This window comes from Dendronephthya gigantea, unplaced genomic scaffold (assembly GCF_004324835.1).
Source record: "Dendronephthya gigantea isolate DGI-Jeju-01 unplaced genomic scaffold, DenGig_1.0 000216F, whole genome shotgun sequence".
Classification (NCBI taxonomy): Eukaryota; Metazoa; Cnidaria; class Anthozoa; order Malacalcyonacea; family Nephtheidae; genus Dendronephthya; species Dendronephthya gigantea.
The window spans coordinates 7508-29571 of record NW_021163226.1 but is presented as its reverse complement, the minus strand read 5'-3'; the positions used below and the strand labels follow the sequence as shown (position 1 = coordinate 29571).

The following is a 22064-nucleotide window of genomic DNA, read 5'->3' as shown; positions in this document are numbered from 1 at the left end:
CGAAATGCTAGTGAATCTGTAGTTTCCCTGACAGAACTCTTCCACTGATTAACAAAGTCAACCAATAGAAAAAGTTTTTACTAATTACTTATTAGTCATTATTACTATTACTAATAAACCAGTGCCCCAGTCTTGAACTCTGATTGTCAACTTAAATTTATCAGTGGAAGAGTATTGTCCACAGGCTTGACTAATACAAGTATTTATTATACATAAAATAAAAGACATGCAGTTACATGCAGTTGAACTCTTGTATGAATTTTACAGAAAAAAAAGTTTAAGTGTGGCAAACCAGGCCACCTTTTTCCGTTTTTCATGCGACATCCCCCCAACCTTCCCCGCTATTCATCCTTCCCATAGCAAAATGGCAAATGTATATTTTCATTGATGACAATCGTGTGTAGTGAAGAAACAATCTATAACTTTTATGGGCGACTATCCCACTCCAAGTTAAACCACATCCGCTTGAGATTCACAAGGCACATCTTAGACAATATGTCGGCATGACCCAAGGACAATGTACAATACTGTACATGAGAACACAATATCGTTATTGTTCATATTGTTAGTTAATGGCCGCACTTGAGTCAATTACCTTGGCCGCACTTGAGTCAATTACAAAATACGTTTAAAGAAAGTATATAACTAGCTTGAAATTGGGAACTCTTGGGAAGTCTTCGAGTTGAAATTTTGAAAGGTTATCTTTATAAATAAATTGTTTTAATAAACGAAATCTGCGTCAATGGCATCTCATAACGTAAAATAAATTGTAAACGAGAGACTAATTGCCAGGATAAATTAAGTGTAACATTAAAATTAGGATAGTTTAGGATAATTTTGGAATTATTGTCAGGATGATTTTGGAATTATTCTAATCATTTTGAACTTTTAAAAACCGTTTTTTGAATAACGAACAATATTGGATACGCAATTGTTTTGTTGGAATGAGCACATCAGTGAAGACACTGATATATTATGACTAGGGCAGATTTTAATAATCATAATAATACATCAGCGTATGGCTGAGCTCTTCCTTGCGAATGAGAATTCGTTCTTGCAGAGTGATATTATTTTGTTCTAATTTTACCATTATGATCTGTAAAAGGCAGTTTACACTTGCAACTTTTGCTACCATTTTGGTGTAATTTTCATGAAGTGAAGTCATCATTAAGTATTTATAATTTTTAAAATTATTATATATTATTTATTATATAAAAAACGTTCTTGTTTATTTTTACTGTGCATGCATTGACCATTGTGCATTTTACCTGCGTATATTTACATGTGCATATTGAGGGTAGGTTTTCCTTGATCATATTGGTTGGGTGGTACACTATTCTAATTCATCTGTGACTTTGTATATTTGTAGCATGGAGTGTAAAGGCTGTTTTACTACTTATATATGATGTTCACATCAACCTGATGGGTTTTCAACCCATTTATTTGCAATATTCTATCACTGCATAAATTATGAGGAGCCGTGTAGATCATAAGGGTTGTAGATGTTGATTCTTAGCATCTAATGTTTATGGTTTATAGATAATAAAGTTTTGGATGGCGTTAGTATTAATGACAACAATGAGATTCTCCAGAGACACTAAAAATCACTAGAGAAGGAATTCAAGAAAAAAACCCTAATCCCACTGTTGTGAATATGTATTTGAACAAGGAGTATCAAGCTAGGAGAGACTGGCTGGAGAACATTGCTGCTGAGCTCAGGTGTCAACTGCTCTTAGCGATGTATTCATGTTTTGCTGATCATGTGGAGGTAGGTTTTATATCAGGGATGGCATTTGTTCTTTTATTAATTTGTCTTTTATTGTCTTTTATTGTCTTTTATTAATAAAAGAAGATTTCTATTGAGACTTAAAATTGTCTTTTATTCTTTTTAACAAAATATTTAACAAACTTGAAGTCTCGAAAGCATCATCTCAAAAATTAAAGAGGAGATGCAAGAATTTTCTCACGAGAATTACGTTGTCTGTCGAGAGCCTGGTGACTAACAAAACTTTTTAGCTACCTTAGCATTTTAGCTGATCCAAGATGGCTGATCCTTTACACTTACAGTTTACATGAGCAAGGAAAAATTTACATATTTAAATAAAAAATTACTGTAGACAACGTACGTGAATTCGTATTTATGATATTACTTACTGATAGCCTACCGATATTATATCACTTAAATTGTTTTAAGAAGTTCAAACTTCGTCACAGTCTCACAGACTTGACATTTCACATTTGACAACACTTTTATAAATTAAGTCATAAATAGTGAAAGTTTAAGACTTAAAGTAGTAATGATTTATATTTAAAATTTTAAAAAGTAGAAATACCTAATACTTTTCAATGAAAAAATGATTCCCAATGCAATCTACACTTAGCAATTGTAACACATTGTGATTTGTGAAATTATTTGTGACAAATTGAACTTTTCCACTATAAATTGAACAGTATATAATAGGATTAATATAAAAGTCTCTAACATGGGAGAATAAAAACCACACTTGCCACATCAAAGCAGAATATAAAAAATCTCAAAGATGCAGTATTTCAATGTAATATTTTTCATCTTTAGATGCCATCAAGCCCATCATGAGTGACAGTGAAGTGAGTGCACTAGAGCTAGAGCTTAGAGCTACAACTACTGAGCAAGCGAATGAAAAACTGAAGATGCCCCTCTCAGTAAACAAAAACGTGGCCATCCAATTCACTCTGTTTGGGGATTTGCATTTGACAAACCCAATGCACACTCCAAAACCAGTCTAAATAATGCATTATGCAAACATTGCAAGCAAAGTATACGTCACCACCACAAAACAAAGTCTGGCAAAACGCACCTCAGAAAATGCAAGGAGTTTAGAAAGATAATGTTGGACACAGCTGTTAGTGATCGGCCAGACTGGTGGACTGAACTGATAAATTCTGCCAAGAAATCAACCCAGTCTACATTTTCCAGCTCATCAAGTTCTAGTCACATAATTCAGCCTTTAATGAGATCATTCGCCATACCAGCATTTACTCCCTCAGAGCAGAAAAAGTTTAACCACGAGATTGCCATGTACTTTTATTGTTCAGGCAAGAGTTTTCAGAGAATCGAAAACACTTTTCCTCTTCGCGCTATCCAAATGGCACGACCTGGTGCAAAAGTACCAACAAGAAAACAACTAGCAGACGATTCTGCAGGGGGACTTCTCCAAGAGTGCTATCAGAAAGTAAAGGTTGAGGTTAACAAGTTGCTGTCAAGTGATACTAATTTTGTCTGCATTGCAACCGATGCCTGGTCCAACATAGCCAATGAGCCAGTAGTCAATTACATGGCTGTATGCCCCGCTAGATCATTATTTTTAGAGGCAGTCCATACTGAGGAACAAGCTCATGATGCCGAGTGGCTAGCAAAAGACCTAAGCCGTGTGATAGACAGCGTGGGTGAAAATGTTGTTGGTGCAGTTACGGACAATACGGCTGCCAACAAGAAGATGTGGACCACACTAGAAGCAAAATATCCAACCAAGTTCTTTCATAGATGTGTTTCGCATTGCCTGAATCTGCTGGTGAAAGACGTATTTGCGGCCAAAAATAAAGAGCCTGCTGGTGGAGGTCCTGCAGCATACCCTGATGGATACCCATTTGAAGATCTACTGCTGTTTGCCATTGATTGCAAAGATGTCGTTGCATTTTTTTACAACCACCATGTACCTAAGGCTAAGCTGAAAAAGGCACTTGCAGCGGCCAAGCTAAGTGGTCTTGTTCAGCCTGCACCAACGCGTTGGGGAACTTTGTACGGATGTTTTAAATCATTGCGGGCAGCAGATGACATCCTGAATGGTCTTGTCTCCGAGCGTGATTTTGTTTTAAAAGGAACTTCCAAACAAAAGGAGAAGCGTGTAGCTGTCAAATCAATTATCACAGATGCTGATTTTGTGGTTAAGCGTGAAGAGTCTATCCAGATCCTTGCACCAATTGAAAAGTTTCTGAAGATATTTCAGAGTGATGCAGTGCCCTGCTCTGATGTTTATAAGGCCTTTTTAGAGCTGGAGAGTGAGATGAGTAAGCTAGGAAATGCCGTCTCTGCTGAGAAGAAGGCGTATTTGGCCCAACTTGTGCGTAAAAGATTCGATTTTATATATCGCGATGCGCATGGCGTGTGTTATTTGCTTGATTTGTATGGGATGTCACGCACACTCCGAAATGAAATTGAAGACTTTATTTACAAGTTTCCAAATCATTGCGAGAAATTTTGGACACGCACGCGCGGTAGATACACAGACTTCGGGAGATTCGAAACAATATGGCCACGCGAAATCACACAGCTTTATTAGGGTTATATTAAAAATGTGGCCTTACCTCTAAACTTTTTAAAAATGTGAAAATGTTCTATCTGATTCTGTTTTTAGACGTAAAACTTGATATTTTGATATCATGGATGATATTTAGATGTTAATACTTCTTGCGGTTTTGCAGGAAATAGCCAACGGCTATTAAAGTATAGAAAAACACCATTTATAGCGTCGAAAGTTGTTTTGACCGTTGAACTTGTAAGATTTTCGCGCGATCGGGCCACGATAACCAAAATGTTCTATCGGTATTCTAAACTCCGAGCGATGATTTTGAACACCCATCAGTGCAAAAATGTGAAGAATATATATCTCTTGCGGTTTTTAGCTTCAAAATCAGCAAATTTCAACGTTATATTTTCATCAAAACTGTCCTTTTTCCCCAAAAACTCTTCAAAAAATAACTGAAATTGTTTTTCATCGTCCATATTTGCTAGGCAACCTTGACTTGTTGCCATGGTTTTAAGGCATATTCGAACATTTTTTGTCGCATTTTAGGGTATTTAGAATGTGATATATCGTGTGTATTTCGCTTGTGATTCGTTAGAATAAATTAGAACAATTTGTAAAATATGTTCAATATATGCTCACATAATTTATGTAAATCGCATCGGCCAGGATGCCAGGCATTCCTGCGTAAAAAGGCGCGAAATATGAATTTCATATGAAAAAACACTTTTTCTTACTTCTAAATTTTGTTACTCTTACAAACTCCGTAATGTCTGAATTACCAGTTACTGACCAGGAACTAAATTCATGGTGAAACTCTGCAGAACAAGCTTCGTTATGTCCGCAATCAAGCAACTGCAGGATATGAAGTAATGTATACCTTCTCAATAAAAAATTCCTTATTGCTCAACATTTTTCAATCAGCCAGGTGAGCCAGCAAAGGAAAATTACATAGATATAATTAATTCTCTGATCCCTGGAAGTGTCATTAAGATTAAAGCAGATTCGCAGCACATTCATGAGAAAGCAAGAATTTTATGCTGGAAAACCAAGGAAAAAGTAAAAAAGCTTAGCAAATCTGGATCTAAAACCCAAAGAAATGAATTTTTGGAAGATTTTTCAAAATTGTCAATTTTGGTTAGTGATGTTATTACTGCATGTGAGTATGAACAGGAAAAGGAAAAAATGGAAAAAGAGTTCATGGGTTTAAATGCAAGCATGGAAGACTGGAAGAAAAAATATGAAAACCTTGAGGAAGAGAAAAGAGTTCTATTTGAAGATATTATGGTACAACATTCTAAACAGAAAGAAGCAATGGAAAATGAAAAAAGTAACCTGGAAAATGACAAAGAAAACATGCAAAACTATATTCGACAGCTAGAAAAGAACAGTGAACTACCACACAATGTTAAAGACTTTGCCGACCTTTCACAAAGACAACAAAAAAGACGAATGCAAGCTTTGGGAACCAGGGCAGAAAAGGCACTATGGTTTGCATCACATTTTGGACTTGAGCTTGACAGCATGCAATTCTGTGACAAAAGTGGTAAAAAGTATCTTGTAAAGCCTTCACCAGCTACAGAATCCAATTCATTAAAACCATTTATCCCAGAGCCCACTACCTCTCAAACCACAGTTCCTCAGACACCACAAACGGCACCACCACAGGCTCCCAAATCCCCACTAAAGTCATTGTCCAGTACTCCAGAAGCAGAAACTTCCCTACCAGCCCCATTGAATAAACATGTATTATTTGTATACTATTAGAAAAATTGAAAATAAATTAAAGCAGCTCATACATTATTATATAGGATGCTGAGGGGAAGCTTCCAAACTGTGTAAATGTTAAACTTAGTGGGGATGGAGCAAGAATGACAAGACATACCAGTTATGTCATCCTAAGTTATTGTCTCTTAGACAATAATGAAGATGTTTTCTCTGCTAAAGGTAGTTACTATACTTCTAAAGAGACCTAATAGGTAAAAAAAGTTATCAGTCTGTTGTTATTCTAAATGGAGACAGATTAGTTTGGGAAAGATTTACCCCTGGTTTTATGTTATCCATAAGAAATAAAAATTTAGATACAGAAGTGAGTGTAATATAATAACCATTGGTATATAACTCCCAGATTTATGCATAATTATATTTTAATACAGGCACAAATACAATTGCTGTCATGTGTGGAAAAGAATGTTATCATTCCCTGAAAATCAATCTCCGAGACTGCTGGGCAGAGATAAACGAAGTTATCGCTGAGGGAGCACTGAAAATCGAAACTGGTAAAACCGTTCCAATTGAAATGTTTTTTGGTGGTGATTACAAGGTACCCTGACCCCAATTTATCCTTTCGTTAGGAATCAAAACAAAATACATATCAGTTTATAGAAAACCGATGTACGTACCAAATTGTTACATCACTCATCAGTCACCAATTTGCACCTCCACGCACAGTTTGATGAACCAAAAAACTCCGCTTTATCGATTTGGACGATTGGCAAGCCCGCTTGGAAAGGTGGGAAGACAGAAATGGAAGAGAGAAGCAATTTCCCCCTACCGGCTACCACCCTCCTTAACTACAAGTATAGATGTGAGAAAATTGCCAAAAAGAATTAGGTTGTCACATGTTTCCAACCACAAATATGACATCATTTTCCTTCGACTAAATAATCTTTAGTTTTTTTTGCATTAAAAATGCCCTAACCAAGGAGCGGTCCTTACTATAACCCAGAGTTCTACAATATTATCCTAACCCCAATCTCGCATAACCGTGCCAATAACTATGCCATGTAATTTTGGTTTTTGGAAACAAGTGAAATTATAGGTCAGAGAGTGAAATGCAGAGGAGAGTGCAACCGTGACTTGTTTACTCGTTGCATGTCTAGTTTGGCGGAAAAATGGAACTTTTTCCCGACCATTCCAACGAATGTTCCGGGACACTTCAGGCAGTCTGAATTCAACATCAGACCATGCATGTTTGTGGTGTAAGGTGCACAAGAATGCCAGGAGAAACGTTGAATACTCATTCATAAAGAGAATGCATGAAACCAAAAATTAATTCACTAGCGTAAATTAAAAATGATTAACGAAGACAATAATTTCATTTTAGGTGGGATATGTCAAAGCCAGAGACTGAATACACCACACCAATGGCGTTCACTCTTGATGATATACATCCGTTTGTAGCATCACGTAAATTTGGCTTTGTAGAGACCCCACTACTCAATATACCCTTTGACCACATCATTTTGGATGAACTCTCATCTTTCTTTGAGAATCACCGATGTCCTCCTCGCCAATCTCATTGAAGACGCAATGGAGTGGGATGACAAGAGTGATTTTCTCAAGAAGAGAGGAGAGGAAAAGGAAGTCCATCTCCGCACGTTGGTCCAAACCATTAATAGTTGCGGGGTCACGTTTAACATATGGGAAAAAAAGGATGCAAGTGAACAGGGGCCGGAAAAATGGACTGGACGTCACTTATGGGAGCCGAGAAAAAAAACCTTCTGAAACTGCTTCCACTAAAGTTAGAAGAGGCGAGTGAGGCAATCCAGCCAGACTCGTCACGGATAGTCATCCAAATATGGAAGGTATTATTTTAATAAACGCCATATAGGAGTGGCACTAACAGTACTGTACCATACCTTCTACTAGCTTTTCGTGGCCGAAAGCCAGTTTTACAACGTAAATGCACATATCCCAAGAGAGCAATTCCCACCCTTGTTTCACAACAAATGTATGCAGTGCAAGTGGAGGAAAAGTCTAGTTATTCATATAAGTTTGTATTTTGTAGGACTTTTCTCAAATATACTTCGACCAAATCTCCTCATGTGAGCCAAAAATGAAAGAGAGCTTGGGATCAAATGTATGCGCATCAAGCTACAGTAATAATAATAATTTTCTTTAAACTGTAATGCGTATCGATGTGAAATAAAGTGATAGAAAAACTTATAATCTTGCAATTTTTAGATACGTGATTGGATAAAACTGTTTTTGACCTTGGGCAATGTTCGCAAAGGATATGGACAGAAAAATGTTACCCCTTATATGCACTGTGCCGCATATCACATCCAAGCTGCCGTGGACAAGTACGGGAATGTAAAGCAATTCAGTGGACAAGGTGGTAAAAAAAAATTAATTAGCATTAGATCTACAGTTTACGTGTCTTTAATAACAACTTTATGGGATATTAAGGTGTTGAAAAGAACAACGATGTGGCCAGAACAACGGTACTCCGTAAGTCCAACAACTGGGATAGTCCAGCAGAGGTTTTAAGGAAAGAGCACAGAATGATGGCATTGAAAGGTAGAGAAAGAAAAAAAGAGAGGATACACTAAAGTAAACGAGGAATTCTGGTCAAAGGGAAAGGGAGCACTTATCAAGCACACAAAAGATAAATGTGTCAGCAGACAGCAGGAAGAAATGGAAGATTATGCTGAAGGTAGCAACCAGCCAATTGAAAGGCAAGAAAGTGCAAATGAAAATTCAAAAGTCAAACGGAAGAAGAGTAAGACTGGCAAACAAAGTAAAAAAAGAACAAAAAAATAGTTCAAGGCTTCAATTCAAGCAGCTACTTTAACAATATCAAGAGATAACTTTTCCTGGTGAGCCCTTGGTATTTCCACAATGGAATTATCTAGCCTGGTAAATCCTTTCGGAAACCAAGAGATGAAATGTCTTGCTTTCACTGGATAGTGCAATTTGGTACCTTGACCATGAAGATCAAGCAAAATATCCCATGGAGTGGGCACAAAAAATACTTTTCTGGGAAATCTTTTTCTTCTAAAATTTTCCACTGCCTTAGGACATTGACTTTGCTCCCAAAAAGATGTTGAAAAACATCCTGTCTAAACTCCACAACTATTCGCACCAGTCCCTTCTAAGCGAGTATAAATGAGAGTGCTCTCGCCGGTTTCTCAAACTCTTCGCGTCAGAAGGCACACTGTCTCCTTCAAGTTACACTCATGGATGAACAAGAGCAAATTCCGCAGAATAATGTTGGCCCTGCTCAAGCTCTGTTAGATGTGGCACAAGTACAACCAGCTCCAGCGGCAGAGGCGGGCGATCCTCCAATTCACAATCAAGCGCCTCCGGCTCCTCAACCGGCTGCCGAACTTGAGGTATGTTTGGGCCTGGTGTTGCATGTTAGTTCATAGTTTGGGTAAACGAACCCCCTTTTGTTTTGTTTGCCTAATTCCTAATACCACTATTTTAACTACACGGGTGCGTTATTAAGCTTTTGGATTCTTATCGCGTCGCACTATGTTTATGAGCCCTATTCCGAATTAATTGTGTGAGAAAATTTGTGCCGTTGCCTTCCTTCGAGTTTGTCTTGCTACCTCGTATTTGTATTTGCCTCACAATGTATTACTTCGTTGTTGTGATAAGTAGTTTTGTGCAGTTTTCATTGAATTGAATTTGTGCAATGTTTGCCGGTCCATTTTGTTCGGTTGGTTTGCTTTTACATTTAAGTATTTCCTCGCGTTTTTTAGAAGTAGACACGTTTGAGTGTTTTATTGAATTGATTTGTAAAGATGTTTTTGCCGATTCATTCACTCCGTTGTATTTCCCTCTCAAAGTTTTTACCTCGCATTTGTATAAGTCGAGATGTTTGAGTGCTTTATTGAATTAATTTTGTGAAGATGTTTTTGCCGGTTGATTCACTCTGTTGCATTTGCCTCAAAAAGTTTACCTCGCATTTTGTATAAGTCGAGACGTTTGAGTAATCTTATTGAATTGATTTTGTGAAGATGTTTGCCGGTTGATTTACTCTGTTGCATTTGCTTTAAAAGTTTTACCTCGCATTTTTTATAAGTCGAGATGTTTGAGTGATCTTATTGAATTGATTTGTGAAGATGTTTTTTGCCGGTTGATTCACTCGGTTGTACTTGCCTCATAAAGTTTTACCTCGCATCTTGTATAGATCGGGACGTTTCAGTGATTTTTGAATTGATTTTGTGAAGATGTTTTTGCCGGTTGATTCACTCTGTTGCATTTGTCTTAAAAAGTTTACCTCACATATTTTATAAGTCGAGACGTTTGGGTGCTTTTAGTGAATTGTTTGTGACGATGTTTTGCCGGTTGATTCACTCTGTTGTACTTGCCTCATAAAGTTTTACCTCGCATTTGTATAAGTCGAGACGTTTGAGTGATCCTATGCAATAAATTTGTGGAGATGTTTTTGCCGGTTGATGCACTCTGTTGTATTTGTCTTACAACGTTTTACCTCGCATATTTTATAAGTCGAGACGTTTGAGTGCTTTTATTTAATTGATTTTGTGAAGAGGTTTTGCCCGTTGACTCACTTTGTTGTATTTGCCGCTTGTCTCACTCTGTTTATTTCCCTTTCGAAAGTTTCCTCGCTAAAATACTTCTAGCTAATGCTAAACTTTTTATTACGGTTACGTCAAGCGGCTGACGTTGGGCCGCGGTTGGCGGTCTGCCTTGGACATCCTGCTAAAGGTCTCTATTTACTTGAGTTTACTTCAATTTCATAGGCCCCCACGCTCCAGATACTCCTTGAGCGTATTAAAGTGTTAGAAGACGCCCAAACCGTTCCATCTTTGTCCACACTCCTTACGAAAATTACAAACTATGGTTTTCGCCGTCAGGAGGATTTTGATAAATATGAGGCACTACGTCTTTCCGAGCAACTTGCTGTCAGCGCCAGGCTCTCGTCGCATTCTAAAGCCTCCGCATATGACGCCATTGCCTCTACCTTACGTCAGAAGCTTTCGACCCCGGTTACTCAATTTAAGGCTCATTTTACCGCCTTGTTGGCTGACAAAGAATACGGTAGAATTTTGGACGCAGTACACAGAGTGGATAAAGCCTTTAGACCCGATAATGGGCGCCCGCAATCACGGCCGTCTCCGTTTATGCGGCGACAAGCTCCCCCTCGCTCACAGATCACTTGTTTCTCCTGTGGACAGCCTGGCCATATTTCATCGACTTGTTTTCGGCGAGCTCGTTCCGCTGCGTCTCGTTATCGACCTTACACGTATGATGATCCTCGGCGTCCCAGACCACCGTGTGATAATAATTCTTCGAAATCGTCATGATACGAACTATTAATTTCGATCAATTTCAGTTGGCTTTAATTGTATTCATTATTTGATTATATTTAATTGCTTTATAATTACGTTATGCAAACCTCGTGTATGATTTGTGGTTACATGTTATTAGCGTCACTTTTGACTTTACTATTACTTGACTGTATTTAGTAATCATCCTGATTAAATTATTATTTATGCTAGTCCTGGTATTGTTGTATTTAATTTGTATTGTAAGCCTTTGATCTTCTAAGTAGCATTTACACATCTAGTCGATCTGACCTGACAAGAGACCTTTTCTTGTCACATCTCTTCCTTTTTGGCAGTTTGAAAGGGAGCCTAATTCTCTGTCGGTTTATCTGACGCTCAAGCTGCCATCCCCTGGGGGGTTTTCAGTACTGTCTTTTCCTTTAGTTTAAATCTTTATTTCCTCTATCCCAGGTTCTCTCATTTCCAGCATGGGAGATCACACCGTTATTTTTTCCGAAATCAGTCACACGTGTTCAGGAGAGCTGGGTACGATCTGATGGAACTGCACTTCCGCCCCGGGGCATGGCAGCGAATAACTCTCACTTGAGTGAAGCATTCTTTAATTCCGTCCTGGCTGGTGAACGTTCCGCTGACGTGGGTTTGCTTGCATTCCGCGACCCTTCCCTTTTTGTTGCTGGTGGTTTACATGATCATCCGCACGCATGGTCTAAATTGGCCTCCTTCCTCCCACCAGATCAATCTGTTGAAATTTTAGATTGGGTTTACAATAAAGTAGATGTGAACCGTTATTTTGCCCACTTCAAAGGTGGTTTTAAGGGTGAATGGTTTGATACGGACACGCCGCCTGCAAGAATTTTTCCGAATAATCCCTCTTGTATTCCTTTTGCTCAATTTATATCCGATACTATCCTGCAGCGACTTGCCTCTGGCGCCATCTCTCTTTGGGGGAAAGTGGGCGAACTACAGCCGCCGCACCTTGTCATGCCTTTAACTGCATGTTGAGCCATCAAAGCCGCGTTTATGTAATGATAATCGCTTCCTCAACCTCTGGATGGTGGACCGTCCTTTTCGCTTAGATCATCTCCACGATCTCACGTTATATGTTTCTCCTGGTTCATACCAAACCGTTTGTGATGATAAATCTGGTTATGACCATATTCTGATTACAGAATCCAGTAAACCGTATTTTGGCTTCGAGTGGGCTGGCTGGTACTTTACATCTAGTACCATTCCTTTTGGATGGAAGTTATCTGCGTATGTCTACCATACCACCGGTTCCCTAGCTTCACAGTATTTTCGCACCGTCGGCATTCCGTGTTCACTGTATATTGACGATCGACATTCCTCCCACATTCGCTTTTCAGCGTCTTCACCGCCGCCTATCGTCCGTGCCGCTACATCGATTGACCAGTGCAATTTCACTTTGGCAAATGTAGCCATTTTCGTGGTGTGTTATATTCTCATCACTTTGGGATATACTATCGGTTTAGATAAATCTATCCTTGTTCCCTCGCAGTCCGTGCCGTACCTTGGTTTTGATAGCGATTCTCTACATCAAACATTTCGCCTTGTTGCCAAAGAAGAAAAGTTTTTGTTACTTGTACATGACATTCTTTCTCGTAAGCACGTTTCTTTGCATCTCCTTCAGAAGCTGTCTGGAAAATGTGTATCGCTCTCCGCAGCTGTTCCAGCTGCTCGGCTTTTTACTAACGAGATTAACATGGCAATTTCCAAGGCTTATCCGCACTTCGGATATCGCAAGATCTTCGTCGGGAGATTGAGCATTGGTTATTTCTCGAAACGTGGACAGGTTCTCTCCCATGGCGAACAGAGACACATTATCAGATCAAACTTCCCTCGGATGCATCTCCCTACGCTTGGGGAGGTGTGCTCAACCCTGGTGAAATTTCCGTTGCTATTTCTGACTACTGGCGGGACAACGATTTAGCGAAAGATATCGTTACCAAAGAGACACTTTTTTATGGTCGCCTCATCTGCGAATTTTCACCTCAACCTCATTCACATCCCATCCCACCAAAACGTTGCGGATCCTCCTTCTCGTGTTTTGTCTCTTCAGGATGCCATGTTAGCAGCAGAGACGTGGGAAAAAATTCGGTGGAGCTCGAGGCCATTCAATTGACCTTATGGCGCTACCTTCAAATGTTATGGTTGACAGCCATCAGTTGCCGCTGCCATTTTTTTCGCCTTTTCCAACGCCAGCTTGTCTCGGGGTGAATATTTTTGCCCAATGTGCTTCGCAATATCCCGAAGATGTTTTTTCCAACCCCTATGTTTTTCCACCTATAGTCTTGATACCCAGAGTCCTACGGTATCTTCGTTCCATTGGGGTATCTTTCACCATCGTCGTTCCCGATATTTTACCCCGACGCTCTTGGTGGTCTGTTATCTGTTTTGCCTCTCAATCCAGCATCCTTCTTGGTTACAGGGGCCAGTCCGGTCCTCTCCTTGTCCCTTCAAAGACAGGTTTCACTTCGAATTGGCCTCTGCCTTGGGATCTATGGGCTTTTCGTTTTGACATTAAATCTACCTGAACAAACTTTGTCTTGGTCTGAAAATGATTTCATTTTTTGTACTGATCAATTTTTTTTTTCCATTATAACTTCAATAAAGATTGTCATGTTTGTTTCCTATTTTTATGTTTTTGCTCTAGGGTTTACCTCCTGTCGCACGCCTCTTTCTACCAGCAGTATCTTGTCCAACGTGCCATCATTCTAATGATTACAATTTTATGTTCTGTCAATTGTGTGGTTATCGTCGAAAATCTCTTGCCCCTGTATCGCATCCTGTCTTGACCGAAGTCGACCTTTCGGCAATCGACGCGCGCCTAGGAGTTCTACACAATATTTCCACCTCAACCGCGTACGAGAAACAAAAGATGTCACTCGAAAGCGAGTTCAAAAGTTTCCTGTCCGCTCTCCCATCGAGGAAGACGTTGTTTACAGCTGTTCCCCTAGACGTTACTCGGCGGTTTTTAGTCTGGAAGGATAACGGTGGTAAAACACAAGTGCACCAATCCAACTGTCCACACCTTGGCCTTCATGGGATAAAACCTTGCGGTTGTCCAGTTCGGCTATCGTACAAAACTGTGATTCTTTTATCGGGAAGTTACGTGCTATTTTTAAATCCGTTGGCCGCGAAGGGGACTGGGATATAGCTTTAGACTTGGGAAATCCCGCCGCCTCTATAGAAGTCAAGCGTTATCTCAAGGCCTTCACATCGGAACAACTTCAGGCAGCTGTCACTCAGCAGCAAGCTACTCCGTTATTTGTGAACAAGCTCCTGCTCCTATCCCGTCACCTCGAACGGAAAATGAGCGCTATGAACGTTTCCCCGATCTCACTTTTCACCTTTGCTCGGGATTCCGCCTTTTTCAAAACGCTCTTCTTTAGTGGCGACAGGGCAAATGATCTCAACACAGTCAAGACGCAAGAGATTTTGAGGTTTCCGCAAGATGATGGTCTCTTGTTTAACCACGTTTGGGGGAAAACTCTCAGGGATGGATCCTCGAACCTATTTGGTGTTCGTCGTCATCAGAATCCGTCTCTCTGTCCAGTAAAGGCTATCGAACCTACATGGCGTCTTGCTCAGAGCTTGGGTTGGATCTCTCGAACGGTTTCCTCTTTCGTCCTACTTCTCCTCGCGGTGGCATCCAGAACAAACAGCTGTCCTCTTCCACCATGCAATCCCGTCTTCAACTGTATCTTAAAGAGGCGTCCATCTACGCAGGCGAAACCCTTCATAGTTTTAGAGCTGGGGCCGCTATCACGCTAGCTCTTTCAGGAGCTCAATTGGGGGATATCATGTCTCACGTGGGCTGGAAGACCTCTTCAACTGCATCATATTATCTTAAATTAGCTAATGTTTTGCGCCCCGGTGGTCCATCTGACCTTGTCGTCCGAGGAAACGTCTGTTCGACTATCTACTTCTGAATATAGCGACCTTAATGTCCTACATGATTTTGTTCTTGCGTTTCCTTCAGTAAAGAAACTTTAGTTATTTTACTTTTATGAATAGTATTCAACAAGTGTGTTTGTAATCTGTCGTTATTTGGTATTGTTTCAGGTTGAGTTTTGTTTTAGAATGGGCAGTTTGGGGGTCCGGGGTTGGGAAACCTACTGTGGGGTCGCATTGTTCCACCTGGCAGGGTATTTCGGCGATCGTTATTATTCCCATTCTAATTTAGACGAGCGTGGAGGGACCGGTGTGAATAGTATACTATTCGCACCAGTCCCTTCTAAGCGAGTATAAATGAGAGTGCTCTCGCCGGTTTCTCAAACTCTTCGCGTCAGAAGGCATCTCAGGGCCGAGAGGTGTCACGAAGATTTTCCTGGTTTTATCCTCCCGCGGTCGTCTACCGGCGGTCGCGTTTGTTTACCCTCCCCATTTTTATCTCACCCTCCCTGTTTCTTTTCCTTTCCTGTCACCAAACGCGATCGTTATTATTCCCATTCTAATTTGGACGAGCGTGGAGGGACCGGTGTGAATAGTATACTATTTTTTGTCGAGTACGAGGAGCCTTCAAAGCCTGAGCTACAGCTACTCTGAGACGCCCTACTTCATTCAAAATTACTCGTTCTTCAGGATTAGGGTTTTTTTTCTTTTAATGAATAAAAGAAAAAAAAATATGGGGAAAACGTTCTTTTATCCATCCCTGTTTTATATACTGAATCCCCAAGACAATATTTAATGTTGTGTTATGTCATTTTGCATAATATTTATGTAATAATGCATTCTTTAGATAATCGAGGAGCGGAAAAGTCCTGAACATCGAATGTCAAGCTAGGTGCCAGTTTGCAAGTTTATATATATTACAACTCGTGCATACGTTTTACCTATGGCTTGATTTGGCTTTACGTTCGCCATTTTGACCGCAGTACTCTTTATAGACTCTATAGCTATATATAGCACAAAAATATTAAAAAAAGCTGATTAAGTATTTACATATTCAAATATGGAGATCGCTAGATAGTATACTTTAAAATAAGGTTTCCGCGCGGAGGTCTGGAAATGAGTTTGTCAAAATCTTCGTGAAATGACGGCGAACAACTTACGAAGGACAATATACTTCTGGATGATCCTTTTTTTTGTCGCGCGATTTTTAAATTTTGCGGGAACTTACCACGAGTATAAATATTCATAGCAAATATCGTTCCTTGATATGTAAATATATTTGCGCGAAAAGCATGTCGTCCTTTGAATATTCGGAGGACACTAGCGTTCAAAACACGGCTGTTGTACATAGCGAGTCCGATGTAAAGGCGCTCATTAAAAATACGAGGTGGAGACGAGCAGCAGCATCGTCTATTACAGCGACAAAAGCTTTGGATCAAACGGTAAGCTAAGCTTTAAAAGTACGTAGATTATACGCATTTTAAAAGCTGTTCTATCGTGAAACAGGCCGGATAAAGGAAGGAGGTGGAGGTGTATACAAAGGCTGCTTAAGGGGGGGCAGAATACCACAGGAGTATATAGCTCTCTTAAAGTCCCTTTCCAAAAGTTATCATGATAAGTTTGGTGTTTTTGGCAGGTCAGGTAAAAATACAAGGGGTGATGCCCCTTCAGAGTGAAAATATACACCAAAAATAAAACGCCGAGAGCACCATTTAAGCGTTTGGTACGAAATACCCACAAATAAAAGCTTTTTTGGTATTTTTTTAACTGCTATTTTTTTGGCGTTTTTGCTATGGAATTGGGACCCCTAAAATTCTCTGTGTGACCCTGGGGGTAAACTTGTAGCCAAAACGTTATTACGAGGGGGTAAACATACGTATGAAAATGAAGTAAAGGTGTGGTAAAAATATATTTCCCGGGCAGGAACGTGTAGTTGATATGTTTAGAACTAAGAAAAGATAAACGTAAGGTCTACTGGGAGAGAAAGGATGGGAATCAGCAAGGACCAAGCATTTTATACGACGGAATACCGTTTGTACACGTTGGGGAGAAAGTGATGTGGTGCCATCAAGGAAAAGATAAGAATGAAAAGGCTAAACAAAAAAATAAGGAGAAAGCTCAGGAGTGCCAGGTAACATTTCAAAACTGAATGGATATATAAGCTAATTTATAATTAACGTTGTGTAGGTAAACTGTGTTACCACCTTTGAGAAAATTTATTTTTACACACTTACAGAATGCTGACCACTGTTATAGTTCTAAAAAAAGAACCTTTGCTCAAACGTCAAAAAAGAAGCAATGCCCAGCTGCAATATTCATCACTCAAATTGCAAAATTTCCAAATATGAAGGTCCGAATTTATACTATTACTTAGGCCGTAAAAGATAAAATAATTATAATCACTTATAACCACTGGGATGCCATAATGCACTCTTTAAATGTACGCTTTAGATTGAAAAAGACAGCTTATTCTTCAGACGAAGAGCAGCAAAGATATTGCACGAAGGGTTGACGGCAAGCACAATCGCAGCTGCCGACGTTCAAATGAATTATATCGTGAAGTTACCACCTGTATCTGAACATAAATATCACATAATGGGAAAGGTAAAATTTTATTGCCACAAAAACCGAAAATATATAAACCTACATAACATTGCGACAGGATTGGCACATATTAGAATTTAAAAGTACTGTAATTTACTTATAAAACACGCGCGATTGTTAAAATTATTAATGTAATGGTTATTTTTTATATTACAGGCTGCTGGAATAAGAGAGCCACTGGACCCGGTTATAGTGGAAAAACTTTCAGAGCTAGCCCAAGAAGGTGTCCACTCAGTAAGTGAGGCACGCAGGTACCTCGAGCTTTTCGTGCAATGTGACCTCTTCAAGGGATGTAAACCGCCAGACAAAACTAGTAGGCGATATTATCCTACTAACAAGGACATTTATAATCATTTGTACAAAGGAAAACCAGACAATTTCTCCACAATTGACCAAGAAAATTTGAAGAGACTGGTCGAAAAATGGAAGAATGAGCATCCAGAAGACTCATTTCTCTATCGTCCCCATTGTGCTAAGCCAGTACCAGATGATTGTGTTCAGGATGAAGATGACTGCGTCACCTCCGACGAATACTCCACCCAAACATTACTGTTCTGTCATCAGACCAGTGATCAACGACATCTCCTCGCAAAGTATGGTAACCAAATGTGTCTGCTGGATGCAACCTACAGAACAACAAAATATGACCTTCCATTGTACTTCCTGTGTGTAAGAACGAATGTTTGTTATGAAGTTGTCGGCTCATTTGTCATACAGTACGAGAACACACAATGTATAAAGGAAGCATTAATGGTTTTCAAGGAGTGGAATATTAACACATGGACCCCTTCGCGTTTTATGGTAGATTTTGCTGAGGAAGAAATTCAAGCTCTCGAAACAGTCTTTGAAGGTAAGGAAAAACAGATAAACAGCTGTTCAAAACCAATTTCGGAATTGAACAGATACCTTACATCTGCTTGTAGATATACCTGATGCACCTCAATGTCATTTTATTATTCAGATGCAGAAGTACTTCTTTGTGATTTTCATCGGGAGAAGTCATGGCAAGAATGGACATCTAAATTAGACAATGGTGTTGCTCATGACAAACAACATCTGCTAAATCTATTACGGAGCATCGCACATGCAGCCACATCTGAAGAGTGTCGAAAATCAACCACATGCCTTACTGAGAGCAGACTTTGGAAAAGTAATCCGAAACTAAGGAATTGGTTTGGTAACAAGTGGCTGCCAAACATAAAGGTACAAAGCCAACATATTATAGGAAAGCTTAGAAAGTCCAGTCAATCAATGACTAATGACTGAACTATTTAATAGTGCTTGTCAAACCAGCAAACATGAGAAATACTAAAAACCATAAATTTTGATTTTCAGAGATGGTGCCAAGCATACCGGGCTGAAGATTTTATTTGTGCAGTCAACACAAACAATGGGATTGAGAGACAAAATAAGGCATTTAAATATGAATATCTGCTTGGGAACAAAGGATGCTCTTTAACAGACATGCTAAAAGTCCTTGTGGATCAGTTTCTTCCAAAAACGTTCAGAAAGTAAGAGTTGCCTACTTGTAAAATTGCAGCACTAATGGAATTTCTCAGGAATATTGTTTAAATTTCACAAATGTGAAGTATGTAAAGAATTGTTGTATTTTTTACCATATAGGTATGTTGAGTTAAATGTGAAATGCCATGATGGTTATCGTGCATACCATAAGGATCTTCCCAAATTTTTGCACAATAGACCAGCAAAAATGGTATCTCATATAATAAAGCGCTGGGAAAGTGACATCACAAATGACATGGTCCAAATGGTGTCTCCTGGGGTCTTTGATGTAAAGAGTTCAACAGGAGGGAACATATACAGATTATTCTTTGGTGATGAAGAAACTCTCCCAAACTGCACATGCTTGGACTGGAGACACAACAAGCTTCTTTGCAAACACTTTTGTGCTTGCATGAAAGCTTTTCCAGAATGGAGATGGGAAAACCTGAGTGCCAAATACATAGGAAATCCACTGTTTTCATTAGATCAGAAAATTGTTCCACCAGATAACAGTTATCCTGAAAATAAACACATTGTTAAACAGCAAGGAAATGTAACCAATGATCAACCTCCAACAGAAAAAAGAGACAATGATGATTTCATACCACCTTCACCCCCTGAACTGGTCAATAAAGATTATAAATCACTTCCACCTAAAAGAACAAGTGGCAAAAATGCTCTTCGTCTCAAGTGCCGCAATTTGATGAAGGAACTTTCAAACCTTACATTTCTAATGGATGACAAACAACAACTTTCCAGTCTTGCCAGTGAGTTGGAGGGGATTTTAGAGAAGGCACGAAGTACAGCACCCCAGGAAGCAGGAATTTCATAAAAACCCAAGTTAAGAAATCCAGTAACCACAAGAGGGAGAAAACACATCACAAAAAATGGTCAAAAGAAAAAGGGAAAGATAAAAACATTACAACCAGAAAATATGGTCGCCCAAAAACACCCCTACACAGGCCGAGTTGGGGCATGCTGAAGTAATGAAGAAAATTTCAAAGTGCATGTGCCACTTGCCTCAGATAGACCAAAGAAGAGATGCTCTACAAAGCCAGATGTAGTTGATCTCAGCTCACCAGTAAGAAGTCCTGTTTTCATCTAGAAAGAAAGCTCTGGGTATGTTTGCCTAGTTTGAATTTGTATCAGGCTGATAAACATGAACTGACTTCAGGCAACCTTCTAAATGATAATCACATCAATGCAGTCCAGATTCTATTGAAAACCAATTCACCAAAGTAGATGGCTTAATAGATACCTTGATAGTATCAAGCAAACTCACCAGGGAGGATCAATAACATCAATGTTGAATGCAATTCAGATCCAAACCTTCCTGGACATTGGCTTGTATCACAATCGGGCCAGTCAGTGAATTGTCTACGATTCCCTTTATCCTGGAATGACACGCCCTTTAAGTCAGCAGTTGGTATATATGTACAAGAGTCTGGCAAAAGGTGGTCTTCTGCAAGTGAACTAAGGTGCTGTCAAAAGCAAGCAGGTTTTGTTGACTGTGGTTTGTTTGCAATAGCAAATGCACTAGCTCTTGCTAAAGGATATATCCTGGAGCAATCACCTTTAAACAAAGTGAGATGCGTCAACACCTACAACAATGTTTGGAGCAACAAGAACTAACCATGTTTCCACATGATATAAAGAATCAGCCATGTCATATTCGAGAAAGATCAATCCTGATGAAATGTTGATAGAACATCTTCACAAATATAAATGGCAGTGTTTGCTTTCCATATATTAGAGGTATATTTTAGGGTGAACCTGTTAACCTAAGGCTAACTTGTTAAGCTATTGACAATCTGCTAGGGGCTGTATTTTTTAATCATGATATTGTTCATATTTCATACCAGAGGGTGGACCCATAAGTTATGTAATGTTTAACTTAATTTTATATAATGGTATAACTTATAAATGTAATATATTTTAAAACTATATATATATATATATATATTATATAATATATATATATATATATATAATATATATATATAAATATATCTTTTGATATTTACGATCTTTTCATATTGAATAAAAGCGAATATCATGAATATTTAGTGTTGAGTTTTTCTTTCTACACCAATTTCTACACCCTATTTCAATAGCTGTTTATACATATCTACATTTATATAGACTGTATTATGCACATTGTCATTGTTGTAAAAATTTCGTTTAAACAAAACAATCACAGTAGACTGTAGTTGTAACATATACTAACAACTAAACACTTTCTTGCCTGAAATACTAAGCGGGAGACGTATAAAAAATCCAGTTCCAGTTTAAAGGGAACTTGAACCACGTAGTCTTCGCTCGTATATAAAAATCACACATATATATCACGATCGCCCTTTTTGCTGCTGCTTTCGTTAATTTCCGAAGATATTGACAATTTTGACAAACTCATTTCCAGACCTCCGCGCGGAAACCTTATTTTGGAGTATACTATCTAGCGATCTCCATTCAAATATGGCAGACGGGAATCTGGACGGTAATCGTGAACGGCAAAATCTCGAATCAAACGTTATCAAACGATATCAATCGATTTCAAGAATCGGGGAACTGTCTGATGCGATATCAGGACGACCGAATCAAGTCGACAACGAATCGAAGGTGAGACGTACTTTTACGAGCAGTAATGCGAGCAGAGAAAGACGCACAAATCCCGTCGGCCATCTACTTCAAGACCTTCAACTTCAAGATCGTCAAATGAACC

General features: G+C 39.1%; 1 protein-coding gene and 1 pseudogene across 1 annotated transcript; both read left to right on the top strand.

The window, feature by feature from the left end:
- The first annotated feature begins 14219 nt into the window (after positions 1 to 14219).
- LOC114539742 lies at positions 14220 to 15115 on the top strand (annotated as a pseudogene).
- A 1681-nt stretch (positions 15116 to 16796) lies between these two features.
- LOC114539741 (calcium-responsive transcription factor-like) lies at positions 16797 to 18531 on the top strand. The gene is made up of 5 exons (XM_028560349.1): positions 16797 to 17366; positions 17472 to 17585; positions 17687 to 17839; positions 17996 to 18319; positions 18514 to 18531. Exons 1-5 carry the CDS (start codon positions 17292 to 17294, stop codon positions 18529 to 18531), a joined length of 684 nt encoding a protein of 227 aa, XP_028416150.1. The 5' UTR covers positions 16797 to 17291.
- The last annotated feature ends 3533 nt before the right edge of the window (positions 18532 to 22064 follow it).